This window comes from Euprymna scolopes, chromosome 46 (genome assembly GCF_053919585.1).
Source record: "Euprymna scolopes isolate OS-2025 chromosome 46, ASM5391958v1, whole genome shotgun sequence".
Taxonomy (NCBI): domain Eukaryota; kingdom Metazoa; phylum Mollusca; class Cephalopoda; order Sepiida; family Sepiolidae; genus Euprymna; species Euprymna scolopes.
The window spans coordinates 135,635,841-135,650,445 of NC_136527.1; the positions used below are offsets into that span (position 1 = coordinate 135,635,841).

The following is a 14,605-nucleotide window of genomic DNA, read 5'->3' on the forward strand; positions in this document are numbered from 1 at the left end:
GGTTAATAAAAAATAATCATAACAATTTTCAAAATAGGAACGTCCAAAAGTAAGGGACAAAATTGAGAAAAAAAAAACAATGTAAACAGTATGCGATATTCAAATCTTTTGATTCCCTCTAAAGAATAAGTCTTACTTAGTCGTTTGTAAACGTTGCATCAGCCGACACCATCGCGAAACGCCAAAAACTTGATTACTCTGTGAGACAAGCTATTGTGAAGTCACACAAGAAAAAGCACACAAATGGTGTGGGATGTATGGTTAGAAAAGAAGTAAAACAAAAAAATGTGGCGGGCGTATCTGCATCGCTCTTTAGGAAAGAGACAAACTATTGTGAAGCTACACAAGGAAAAGCACACCATTAGAGAGATTTCAGATGATCTAAAAACAACATGGTCTCTGAAAGAAGTAAACATTATACCGGTTGTGATAGGAGCAACTGGCTTAATAAAAAAGAATCTTCATAAATACTTAGAAGCAATCCCTGGAAGACCAAGCTGTAACGAAATACAAATAGCCGCCATAAATGGAACAGCGTCTATTCTTAAAAAAACCCTCGGATATAAATTTAAATCATAACGGAATCGAGTGTTAGCTCCAGGAGGGATTAACCCCTTGATCTCTTAAAACTTACTGAAGTAAAATAAATTAAAAAAAGAGATACCTTAGTTGAAGTAAGTGTTCCTAAATGATGCTGGCCTTAACAGAGCAGAGAGGGAGAAAATAACAAAATACCAACGACTTACGTACACAATGAAAATAAACTGGAATCTTAAGAAGGTATCAATCATACAAGCCATTATAGGAGCAACCGGGCTAATGAACAAGAATTTCAAAAACTATTTGGCGAATATACCCCGTGAACCAAGTGCAAGAGAAATGCAAACAATAACACTTTAAAGGGACGATTAGAATCTTAAAAAGATCTCTCGGTTGCAGAAACTAAACTAATGGGAGAATGTTTGGCATCCGGTAGAATGCCCCATCCCCAGCAAAAACAAAGTGATAATAAAATTTAAACAAACAGAGAGAGAGAGAAAAAAAACATGTGAAAAGAAATTAGAATCTTAGGAAGATTTCCATCAATCCCCCCCCCAAAAGGGAACTACGGGATGAAAGCTCCCATATATACACACCCGCCGGTGATCATCATTCAACTTCGGGCAACGTTGGGTCTCCCTGCTCGTATATGTATAAAGGCAAACATAACATATATACTCACCCACCGTGCGACGATATATTCTGCCATTTATAATACTCCGCCAGCAAATCACAGCGTTCCAGAGAATCGTTATAAAATCCTTCGAACGGGATGATGGGTGGCCTCATCAGATTATTAGCAGCATCTGAAAGTATTAAAAAGAAAATGAAATTAAAAAGAAGTATAGGAAAATAAACAAGTCCCATAATAATCTAAGTAAAATGTTACCCGGACGTCTGTCTGTGCATCACTTATTTCAGTTAAGTTAAAAAAAAAAAACAGAAAAAATTAAATAAAAAAGAAATATAAAAAATAAACAAGTCTCATGATAATCTAAGTTAAATGTTACCTCAACGTCTGTTTGTGCATCACTCATTACAGTAAGGTAAAAAAAACGGAAAAATTACATAAAAAAAGGAATATATTAAAATACACAAGTCTTATGATAATCTAAGTTAAATGTTATCCCGACGTCTGTCTGTGCATCCCTTATTTCAGTTAAGTTTAAATAAAAAACGAAAATATGAAATAAAAAAGAAATATAAAAAATAAACAAGTCTTATGATAATCTAAGTAAAATGTTACCCCAACGTCTGTGTGCGCATCACTTATTTCAGTTAAGTTTAAAAAAAAAGAGAAAAAATTAAATAAAAAAGAAATATAAAAAAATGAACAAATCTTAATATAATCTAAGTTAAATGTTACCCGACGTCTGTCTGTTATTTTAGTTAAGTTTAAATAAAAAATAAACAAATCTCATGATATTCTAAGTTAAATGTTACCCAAATGTCAGTCCGTAGACTTATTTCTGTTAAGTAAAAACAAACGGAAGCAAATTAAATAAAAAAATAAATAAAAAAATAAACAAGTCTTATGATAATCTAAGTTAAATGTTACCTCAATGTCGCTCTGTGCATCATTTATTTCAGTTAAGTTAAAAAAAACACTGAAGTAAATCAAATAAAAAAGAAATATAACAAATGACCGGAGAACACTAGGTGAGATTATCTTGTGTCAAACTCGATCAGAAACAATATTGCCCTGATGTCTGTCTGTGCATCACTTATTTCAGTTAAGTATATATAAAAAACATATATAGTGTATATATAAAAAACAATTCAAAAAATGACCTAAGCAAACCAGTGCCAGTAAAGTTAAGAAAAAGGAAAAGAAAAAAATAACAAAATGACTTAAGAACACCAGGTAAAGTTGTTTTGTGCAAGACTTTATTTTAAACAACTCTTATGATAATCTAAGTTAAATGTTACCCCAATGTTTATCTGTGCATCACTTATTTCTGTTAAGAAAAAAATAATAATACGTACTAAATAATGCAATCACTTTGACGGCGCTCGGTACCCACCAGGTGCATTTCGATGGATGTGGAAGATCCTGCGGCCGATTAGGGAACATTTTCCATGTGATAAATGAGTTTAATCGATTTATAATTGCTTTAAATTCCGTTGGTTGAAGCCTGAATAAAGAAAAAACAACAATTAGCCTTCGGTTTTCATAATAAAATCTGTGCGGGTGTGCTTTTAAGAACAAGTTCAACAAAACATATTCATATGCTATAATATTCATCCCAGGCCATAATTTAATGGTATGGTTTTCGTAACAATATATATGTATATACATAATTATAATGGTTCATAACAATATATATATAATATTCACATTAGGCCATAATTTAATGGTATGCGTTTCATAACGATATATATGTATATATAATTATAATGGTCCGTAACAATATATATATATATATGTGTGCATATATAATTATAATGGTTCATAACAATATATATATATATATATATATATATATATATATATATATATATATATATAATATTCACACTAGGCCATAATTTAATGATATGGGTTTCATAACAATATATATAATTATAATGGTTCGTAACAATATATATATATATATATATATAATTATAATGGTTCATAACAATATATATATATAATGTTCACACTAGGCCATAATTTAATGGTATGGGTTTCATAACAATATATATGTATACATAATTATAATGGTTCATAACAATATATATATAATTATAATGGTTCATAACAATATATATATATAATATTTACACTAGGCCATAATTTAATGGTATAGGTTTCATAACAATATATATGTATACATAATTATAATGGTTCGTAACTATATATAATTAATTCCGCCCCTTTAAGAAGCATGCTTTTAACAGTGGAACACTGTCTGTGAATGAGTTCTAGTTCTAGATCGACATTTAAAAACGTTTATCCTTGCAAATAGACACAGAGATGGCTTCGTTGTGGGGTGCTGAATCCCATGACCAGTGGCAATCGTAAATTGCATGAGGCTTATAACAATATACATTTCCACAGCCAGACTATGTCGCAGCTCACAAGAGCGATGACAGCCAATAAACTGGAAGTCCAAGATTCGAGTTCTGCCCTCATTTTCGTGCATCAATTAGATACGCACAAGGCTCGGGTATCAAATCCTGAGTTTGGATGAGGATCAAAATTGAGTCTTGGACTTCCGGTTTGTCATGTGACTATGACGCTGTGGAAATAATTATATATTCTCTCACATTCTGAAGGTATATATTTGTATATATGTATATATATATATAATTTTTGCATGTTTTTTAATGGTGGAACCTCTCAGTCGCTTGATCGACATTTAATAACGTTTTTACATATTTAATTTCACTTCAACATCAATTCAATATTTGTTTTATTGTTATTTTCATGGCAAGTGCTCGTCTGAGGTCCAATCTCTGGTTCCCCCCTCGCCAAACTTTCACGATAAACACCTGTCTGGCTGAAATCACTGTCATTAACGTTCTCGACTCTTTATCTGTGCATCAAAGATTCCATAAGCAAATCTTCTTTCTTAAAAATGCACAACTGTGGAACTCTCTTCCGTTTGCCTGTTTCCCACCTGACTACAACTTGGATGTCTTCAAGTCCAACATAAACAAATTCCTGATGTACCGCCCCCTTAAGTAAGACACTTTATCAAATCTCCAATACTAACAATTACTATGATACTATCCCATTGATTACTGTACACGCAATAACCCTTATCTTCGAGTGGCTTCCGGGCCTTGATAAGTGGTGACCTCCATGTAAAAAAAAAAAAGAAAAGACACAGAAATGGCTTCATTGTGGGATTTAAATCCCAGGACTAGTGAAAATTGTAAATTCCAGCACTGATTATTCCGGAAGGATTAATCATTTTGTTTGTAGGTATTAAAAATAATTATTGTGCATGTGGATATTGGGGGAAGTTACTGAGAGTCAGGGGAACAATAGTCAAAACTAAGTGACAGTCTTAAGTTTTTACAACAGTTGTATGTTTTTACAACTGTCGTAAGTTTTTATGTCATGAGTTTTTACAACTGTCATGAGTTTTACGACAGTTGTAAGTTTTTATCACAGTCATAAGTTTTTACAACAGTCGTGAATTTTTACGACAGCCATAAGTTTTTATGACAGCAGTAAGTTTTTATGAGAGTCATAAGTTTTTATGACAGTCGTAAGTTTTTATGACAGCGGTAAGTTTTTATAAGAGTCATAAGTTTTTATGACAGTCGTAAGTTTTTATGACAGTCGTAAGTTTTTATGAGAGTCATAAGTTTTTATGAGAGTCATAAGTTTTTATGACAGTCGTAAGTTTTTATGAGAGTCATAAGTTTTTACGACAGTCGTAAGTTTTTATGAGAGTCATAAGTTTTTATGAAAGTCATAAGTTTTTATGACAGTCATAAGTTTTTATGACAGTCATAAGTTTTTACAACAGTCGTAAGTTTTTATGACAGCGGTAAGTTTTTATGCGAGTCATAAGTTTATACTTGTGGACCAGTGAACCATTGCCTGGCCAAAACGGAAGAAGGGAGCAAGTATTTTTTGACAGAGTCTCGCTTTAAAAATCTACCAAAAATATCAAGTCCAATCAATACAAATTTTCACTGCTTATTAAGTGAAGAATGAACTTTATAACAGCATACTTTTTTTTTCATAATTTTTCATAATTGATGAACTTGGCTGTTATACAGGTAGAGAATTATCAAACGTTTTAATTTATCTAGTCTGGTGGAGTATCCAGCTTCGTTCGGTTACTTGAGGTAACGTCACTTGGAGAAGGTGCACCCTTCCTCGTAAAAGCTAATGTGAGTTAGCGATAGTGAGGAGATCTTATTTGGGCTGCGAATATGAAATGCGATTTTGAATATTTGGTCAGGGTTTACTTCTATGGAAAAAGTATCCTCATGCCAGGTTTTACTGACAAACCCCTGTACAGAGAGACCTTAGACACTCGAGGACAGTGTCTAGTAGGCATTCAAGTTCTCTTGAGTGTGTTTGTGTGTGTGTGTGTGTGTGTGTGTGTCTGCTAAAACTATTCTTTGTTAAATCCAACTGTAAATCCAACTTCAAACTTGGTCATTTTAAGATTATTTTTAAAGCATCAAACCTTCGAAGAATTATTCCAAATCGGATACTTGCCCTTCAGTGTAAGCAAATTTTTTTTCTTTTTTTTTTTTTTACATAGGCATCACCACTTATCAAGGCCAAGAAGCCACTCGAGGATAAGGGGTTAAAGAGCGTACAGTAGTCAGTTGGACGATGTATAGTAATCGTTAGTAACGGAAATTCGGTAAGTTTGTTAACTTGTTTATGTTAGACTTGAACACAACCATATTGTAGCCAGCCGGAAAGCAGGAAAATGGAAGACAATTCCACAGGCGTGCAGTTCTAATCAAAGAAGCTTTGTTCATGGAATCTACGTTTAGGTTTAGGCACAGATAAAGAGTGGGGGGAAATTATTGATAGTGGTTTCTTATGGATCCCAGGACAAGAATTTATCTAGTCTGGTGGAGTATCCAGCTTCGTGTTATTACTTGAGGTAACATCACTTGGAGAAAGTGCACCATTCCTCATAAAAGCTAATGTGGGTTAGCCATAGTAAGGGATTTATTTGGGCAGCGAATACTATGTGATTTTGAATATTTGGTCAGGGTTTACTTCTATCTAGTAGGCATTCAAGTTCTCTAATTGTCTGCCTGTGTGTGTGTGTATGTGTGTGTGCGTGTGTGCGTGTGTGTGTCTTACTTAGTCATTTGTAAACGTTGCATCAGCTGGCACCATGGCAAAACGCCAAACACTTGATTACTCTGTGAGACAAGCTATTGTGAAGCTACACAAGGAAAAGCACACCATTAGAGAGATTTCAGATAAAGTGAAACGTTCCAAGAGTGTTGTAGGCAGGGTTGTTAAATCCTACAATGATACTGGCAAAATAGGGCTTTTAAAACCGGCAGACCCGGCAAAACAACTGAACGGGAAAAGATAACAAAATATCAGGACCTAAAAAATGATCTAAAAACAACATGTTCTCTGAAAGAAATAAACATTATAACCGTTGTGATAGGAGCAACTGGCTTAATAAAAAAAAATCTTCAGAAATACTTAGAAGCAATCCCTGGAAGGCCAAGCTGTAACGAAATACAGGAAGGAGGCCCCTGATCTCTTCAAACTAACAAAAGTAAAATAAAAATAAAAAAATTAGAGTGCTTTTAAAACCGGCAAAACTTTGGCAAGAGAAGATCGAATAATGCAGCGTATGTCTACAGTAGCGTCCAAAACTAAGGGACACAATTTTAAAACCTAATATTTGTTAGAAATAGCAATTGCGAAAAGCTAAAATTTTGACCACTGGTATTCGTTATCATCCATAATAATTTGAATCATTTGGAAAGTATGGAAAAATAATTTGAATCATTTGCAAAGTATAGAAAAAGAATTATAACAATTATTTATTTTCAAAATAGGAACGTCCAAAAGTAAGGGACAAAATTGAGAAAAACAATGTAAACAGTATGCGATATTCAAATCTTAATTTTGACAACTGGTATTCGTTATCATCCATAATAATTTGAATCATTTGGAAAGTATAGAAAAATAATTTGAATCATTTGCAAAGTATAGAAAAAGAATTATAACAATTATTTATTTTCAAAATAGGAACGTCCAAAAGTAAGGGACAAAATTGAGAAAAAAAATGTAAACAGTATGCGATATTCAAATCTTAATTTTGATAACTGGTATTCGTTATCATCCATAATAATTTGAATCATTTGGAAAGTATAGGAAAATAATTTGAATCATTTGCAAAGTATAGAAAAAGAATTATAACAATTATCTATTTTCAAAGTAGGAACGTCCAAAAGTAAGGGACAAAATTGAGAAAAACAATGTAAACAGTATGCGATATTCAAATCTTAATTTTGACAACTGGTATTCGTTATCATCCATAATAATTTGAATCATTTGGAAAGTATAGAAAAATAATTTGAATCATTTGCAAAGTATAGAAAAAGAATTATAACAATTATTTATTTTCAAAGTAGGAACGTCCAAAAGTAAGGGACAAAATTGAGAAAAAAAATGTAAACAGTATGCGATATTCAAATCTTAATTTTGATAACTGGTATTCGTTATCATCCATAATAATTTGAATCATTTGGAAAGTATAGAAAAATAATTTGAATCATTTGCAAAGTATAGAAAAAGAATTATAACAATTATTTATTTTCAAAGTAGGAACGTCCAAAAGTAAGGGACAAAATTGAGAAAAAAAAAAACAATGTAAACAGTATGCGATATTCAAATCTTTTGATTCCCTCTAAAGAATAAGTCTTACTTAGTCGTTTGTAAACGTTGCATCAGCTGGCACCATGGCGAAACACCAAAAACTTGATTACTCTGTGAGACAAGCTATTGTGAAGCTACACAAGAAAAGCAAACAAATGTGGGGTATATGGTTAGAAAAGAAGTAAAAACAAAAAAAAAAAACGTACCGGGCGTATCTGCATCGCGCTTTGGGAAAGAAGAAGGAAAGGATGGCCAGCGCATTTGTATACACGAAGGGCATCTTGGGAAGGCAGAGCATGATGGGAGAAGCTATTTTTTTTTCCTTTTTTTTTCGTCATGGTGCCGACTGATGCAACGTTTACAAATGACTAAGTAAGTTTTATTCTTTAGAGAAAATAAAAAATTTGGATATAGCATACTGCTTAGATTGTTTTTTTTCAATTTTACCTATTTTTTCTATTTTTATTAAAATCTCAAAATATTACAGATAGGTTAATTTCGATACAATTACCGATTGTGCTACGAATTTTCAATTCCGATAAAATTACCAATTCTAGATCTACAGTAGCGTCCAAAACTAAGGGACGAAATTAAAAAACCTAATATTTGTTACAAATAGCAACTGTGGAAAGCTGAAATTTTGACAACTGGTATTCGTTATCATCCATAATAATTTGAATCATTTGCAAAGGATAGAAAAAGGATTTGAATCATTTGCAAAGTATAGAAAAAGAATTATAACAATTATTTATTTTCAAAATAGGAACTTCCAAAAGTAAGGGACAAAATTGAGAAAAAAAATGTAAACAGTATGCGATATTCAAATCTTTTGATTCATCTAAAGAATAAGTCTTACTTAGTCATTTGTAAACATTGCATCAGCCGACACCATGGCGAAACGCCAAAAACTTGATTACTCTGTGAGACAAGCTATTGTGAAGTCACACAAGAAAAAGCAAACAAGTGTGGGATATATGGTTAGAAAAGAAGTAAAAAAAACAAAAAAAAAAAACGTGCCGGGCGTATCTGCATCGCTCTTTAGGAAAGAGACAAACTATTGTGAAGCTACACAAGGAAAAGCACACCATTAGAGAGATTTCAGATGATCTAAAAACAACATGGTCTCTGAAAGAAATAAACATTATACCAGTTGTGACAAGAGCAACTGGCTTAATAAAAAAGAATCTTCATAAATACTTAGAATCAATCCCTGGAAGACCAAGCTGTAAGGAAATACAGATAGCAGCCATAAAGGGAACAATGTCTATTCTTAAAAGAGCCCTCGGATATAAATTTAAATCATAATAGAATCAAGTGTTAGCTCCAGGAAGGAGGCCCTTGATATCTTCAAACTAACAAAAGTGAAACGTTCCAAGAGTGTTGTAGGCAGGGTTGTTAAATCCTACAATGATACTGGCAAAATAGTGGTTTTAAAACCGGCAGACCGGGAAAAACTTTGGCAAGAGAAGACCGAATAATGCAGCGTATGTTATTAAAGGACCGTTTTAAGTCTTGCACAGAAATTAAAAGGGTTATGAATAGTACCTCATGTGTTAATGTGTCAAGACAGACCGTTTCTAGACGACTGAAAGAAATAGGGCTGTTTAATTGAACCCTAGGGAAGAAACCACTTGTTAGTTAAAAGCATAAGAAGAGATTAGAGTTTGCAAACAGTTGTCAAAATTTCAGCTTTTTTTTATATCTATAAAAGTGAAAGTGTGTGTGTGTCTGTGTGTGTGTGTGTGTATGCATTTCCCTACCAAACTACTCTGTCAATTTTCAGTCTACAGACTCGAGATTTGACATAAGGGTTATTAAGATTTGGAGAAAAATTTTAAAATCGGTTTTCGGACAGAAATTTTTCTGTCAAGGGGGCAAAGTTCAACGATTTGACCTTTGAAAACTCTACCAAACTACTCCGTCAATTTTGGGTCTGAACGCTTTTAATTTTAGAAATTTTTAAATATTTGAATCGAGCCCAAAACAATAAATGTTAAGAAGGTCAAAATTGGGGTCAAAGTTTTAAATAAAATTGACCTCTGCAGTCTCTACTAAATTACTCAGCCAATTTTTCGTCTCAACATTTGAAATTTTACATAAAGTGTATTCAGACATAGGGCAAGCTTTTTAATCGGTTTTTGGCCGGAAATTTGGCTGCCAAGGGGTCGAAGTTACAAGGATTTGACCTTTGCGGTCTCTAGCAAACTATTCAGCCAATTTTGGGTCTAAACATTTGAAATTTTACATAAAGGGTATTCAGACATGCAGCAAGCTTTTTAATCAGATTTTGGGCGAAAATTTGGCTGCCAAGAGGTCAAAGTTGAAAGAGATGACCTTTACAGACTCTATCAAACTCCTCTGCCAATTTTGGGTCTAAACACTTGGAACTTTAGATGTAGATTACCTGGACACAAGTCAAACTTTTTTATATATATATATATACACATGTGCACATAAAGTAATAAACAGTACATAGGGCTCGATCAAAGCCAGGCTGAACTGCTAGTATATATGTTTCGGAAAATGTATTTTCAATTATATTTCCTGCTTTGTGTTTAAAAGCTCAATGCCTGTGAAATATAACAACAGAGCATACATAAAAGAACGAAAAAAACCATAAAAATACTTAGACATCTCATCCCTGCCATACTAATTAAGAAATGCTCAGCTGAGCTAGCCCACGTAATTTCCAAGCTCTACAGCAAATGCTGAATCTTGGTTGATGCTGTTATGGTAGTGGTGGTGATTATGATGATGATAATTTTGGCTGTGATGATAATCATGGTCGTGATCATGATGACGACGATGATGATGATGATTATGGTACACTCCGAATTTTCTTACTCTTTGATCCAATGCACTAGATAGTGGTGCTCTTGATCCGTGAGTGACGCCACCTGGCGGAGAAGATGGGCAAATATCCCATAGGTTTGTGCAGATGCAAACATTGGATTCTGCAATGATAAAAAAAAAAAATACAAGTAAATAAAATAAAATAAAAATATTGTATATACACATATACTGAAGGACAGATTGATGGGCGGACCCTTTTCAGACTGATATGCTAATAGGTATATCCCGCACACACACATAAATGTTACTCAATTACGCACCGGTTATTTGCCCTTGTGATTTCCAATTTGTCCAATAAATAAAATAAAATAAAATAAAAGAAATAAAAGAAAAGAAAAAAATAAAAGAAAAAATGAAACAAAATAATATATATATATATATATATATATATATATATATATATATATATATATACAGGGTGGCCGAAAAGTCCCAGGACACTATACATATATTTTTAATAAAACACAGTATTTTTTAATGAAACACACAGAAAACATATATATTCAACAAAAAAAGAGAACTTTATTAGAAACAAAGCAGAAAACAACTAGAGTAATTTAGTGGTCTAGGGAACCCAAACAGCAGCAATTAAGCGCTCCTCAACAGTAAATACACTGATGTCAGTCATAACCTGAAAAAATAAATGAAATAAATTGTTTTAACAACATTAGAATATTAAAATCAATCATATTTAACAGCATTAAAATATTAAAAATAGAGTGTCCTGGGACTTTTCGGCCACCCTGTATATATGATGATTGCAACGTCTTGTCAGACGAGTGCCCCTCCCTCAGACACTTAAATTCCATGAGCCCAAAAATGACTTCACTCGCCACAGGACCATTTTTATAGACAAATGCCTGAGGGAGTATCTATACACAGATGATGTTACAGAGTCTTAGCTTTGTACGACACCTAAGTCTCTCTCTCAGTTCAAAATGTTGAGATCCAGCAACAAGCAAGAGCAAGATAGCCAGCAACAAGTCGAACTGCAGACCGGCTTAATGCGGGTACTGGTCTCCTGCTTTATGGTTTTTTTAAATCAGAGATTTGCTTCTCCTAGAAATGTTGCCTTCACCACGGCTTACAGGAGCCCTCTCCACCCCAACACACACATACATACACACAAATATACACGGTGCTAGTTGGCCGTTGACCCAGAAAAAGGGTTGATTCGCCCTTTGGAAGGTCTTGTTTTTAATCCTTCAGGGAGACTAGCCGCCTTCCTCACCAAACAAGTCCGGTGGGGGAACCAGTTTAGTCGCCGGTGACCCGACCATGAGGCAGGTAGTACTGGGTTACATGGTACCAGTAGCATATGACATGACCTGACACACAAGGGCGAATGAACTCATTTTCTGGGTCAACGGCCAACTAGCACCGTGTATATTTGTGTGTGTGTATATGTATATATTGCTTGTTGCTGGATCTCAACATTTTGAACCGAGAGAGAGACTTAGCTGTCATACAAAGCTAAGACTCTGTAACATCATCTGTGTATAGATACTCCCTCAGGCATTTGGGATCATGGATTTTAAATCTCTGAGGGAGTGGCACTCGTCTGACAAGACGTTGCAATCATCATATATATATATATATATTTTTTTTTTTTTTTTTTTTTTTACACAGTGATCACCACTTATCAAGGCCCGGAAGCCACTCAGGGATAAGGGTTATTGTAAGTACATCACGTTAGTGAGGAGATTTTATGAAGTGTTTAATTAGGGGGGCGGTTCATTAGGAATTTGTTAACATTAGACTTGAAGACATCCAAGTTGTAGTCCGGAGGGAAGCAGGCAGACGGAACAGAGTTCCACAGGCGTGCAGTTCTAAGAAAGAAGCTTTGCTCATGAAATCCGCGTTTTGATTTAGGCACAGATATAGAGTGGGGGAAATTTTTCACAGTGGATTCAGCTAGACGGGTGTTTTTCGTGAAAGATTGTGCCGGCAAAAGGAAACATCCAACGCATTGTTTCTCTTTGTAACTGTTTAAAGAACCTATACCTCATTGACTGGCCTTTTATTCCTCCATAATTTTATGATGACATGACAGCCGAAAGAGCTCGAGAAACTTCCGTTTATTATTTTCCAAACTGTATATAAATTCTGTAAATATATATATATATATCGTGATTTAATGTTCTTGGTCAATAATAAAAATGACTTGTCTTTTAAGTGGTATAAAATATTTGTTGATTCATATTAAATCCCGGGCAACGGCAGGTATTCTGCTAGTACACACACACACACACACACACACACACACACACACACACACACAGTGCCGGCAAAAAGAAAGTCCGCACTTGTAATTTTTTCAAAAACTTCAAATTTAAGCTAAATTTAATGTAACTGTTTAAACAACCTATAAAATCGATAGTGTACAAACTAATATTAATAATTATTATAAACAGTTCTAATGGGGAACTTATTAAATGTGCCAAAAGTACGGGGACACTAAAATAAATTTATTAACATATAAAAAACGATTAAAATATTGGACTCCAAAAACCATTGCGGAGCGTCAACCTTCTTTGTGCCGGCAAAAGGAAACATCCAACGCATTGTTTCTCTTTGTAACTGTTTAAAGAACCTATACGTCATTGATTGGCCTTGTATTCCTCCATAATTTTATCCGCTCATTCCCCAATTTGAAGTTATTTTTTTCAATTGACGTGAACACTACAATATTTCAAACAGCCATTTGTTTCAATCAAACAACAGATATCATCAGGCAGTGACTTGACTATTTTTTTTAGGTAGGAACTCTTTAATTTGAAGTTATTTTTTTCAATTGACGTGAACTACACCGCCATTTTTGTTCAACATAATATCTCAGAACTTAAGAGGTTAACTACGCCATGGACCGCATTTAATTCTTCGCCGCCATCTTGGTTACTGAACTGAACTATGCCGCCATCTTGGTTACTGATCTGAACTATGCCGCCATCTTTCTTCAACATAATATCTCAGAACTTAAGAGTTTAACTACACGACGGACTACATTTGATTCTTGGTCGCCATCTTGGTTACTGATCTGAATTACGCCGCCATCTTTGTCCAACATAATATCTCAGAACTTAAGAGGTTAACTATGCGACAGACCGCATTTGATTCTTGGTTGCCATCTTGGTTACTGATCTGAATTACGCCGCCATCTTTGTCCAACATAATATCTCAGAACTTAAGAGGTTAACTACACGACAGACCGCATTTGATTCTTGGTTGCCATCTTGGTTACTGATCTGAACTACACCGCCATTTTTGTTCAACATAATATCTCAGAACTTAAGAGGTTAACTATGCGACGGATCGCATTTGATTCTTGGTCGCCATCTTGGTTACTGATCTGAACTACACCGCCATTTTTGTTCTACATAATAATCTCAGAACTTAAGAGGTTAACTACGCGACAGACCGCATTTGATTCTTGGTTGCCATCTTGGTTACTAATCTGAACTACACCGCCATTTTTGTTCAACATAATATCTCAGAACTTAAGAGGTTAACTACGCCACGGACCGCATTTAATTCTTCGCCGCCATCTTGGTTACTGAACTGAACTATGCCGCCATTTTGGTTACTGATCTGAACTATGCCGCCATCTTTCTTCAACATAATATCTCAGAACTTAAGAGTTTAACTACACGATGGACTACATTTGATTCTTGGTCGCCATCTTGGTTACTGATCTGAACTATGCCGCCATCTTTGTTCAACACAAGGTCTCAAAACTTAACAGATACAATTACCGATTCTGTGCTAAACTCCTGATTCTGATTCTTTGTTAATCTCTATATTTGTAGAGAGTGATCTATCGATTTTAGCTTTACTGGTATTTTAAAATCAATGAATAATTATTCCCATATTTTTCTTATTCTAATACAATTGACT

General features: G+C 34.1%; 1 protein-coding gene across 1 annotated transcript in view; it reads right to left on the reverse strand.

The window, feature by feature from the left end:
- LOC145271196 (putative E3 ubiquitin-protein ligase HECTD2) overlaps nucleotides 1–14,605 on the reverse strand; it is a 223,836-nt gene that overhangs the window by 154,032 nt on the left and 55,199 nt on the right. The window contains exons 3-5 of the mRNA XM_080126724.1: nucleotides 10,703–10,812; nucleotides 2,527–2,675; nucleotides 1,223–1,346 (exon numbers count right to left, since the gene is read on the reverse strand). Of these exons, the coding sequence (XP_079982850.1) occupies nucleotides 1,223–1,346; nucleotides 2,527–2,675; nucleotides 10,703–10,806 (377 nt within the window). The 5' untranslated portion in view covers nucleotides 10,807–10,812. The remainder of the gene's footprint in view (nucleotides 1–1,222; nucleotides 1,347–2,526; nucleotides 2,676–10,702; nucleotides 10,813–14,605) is intronic.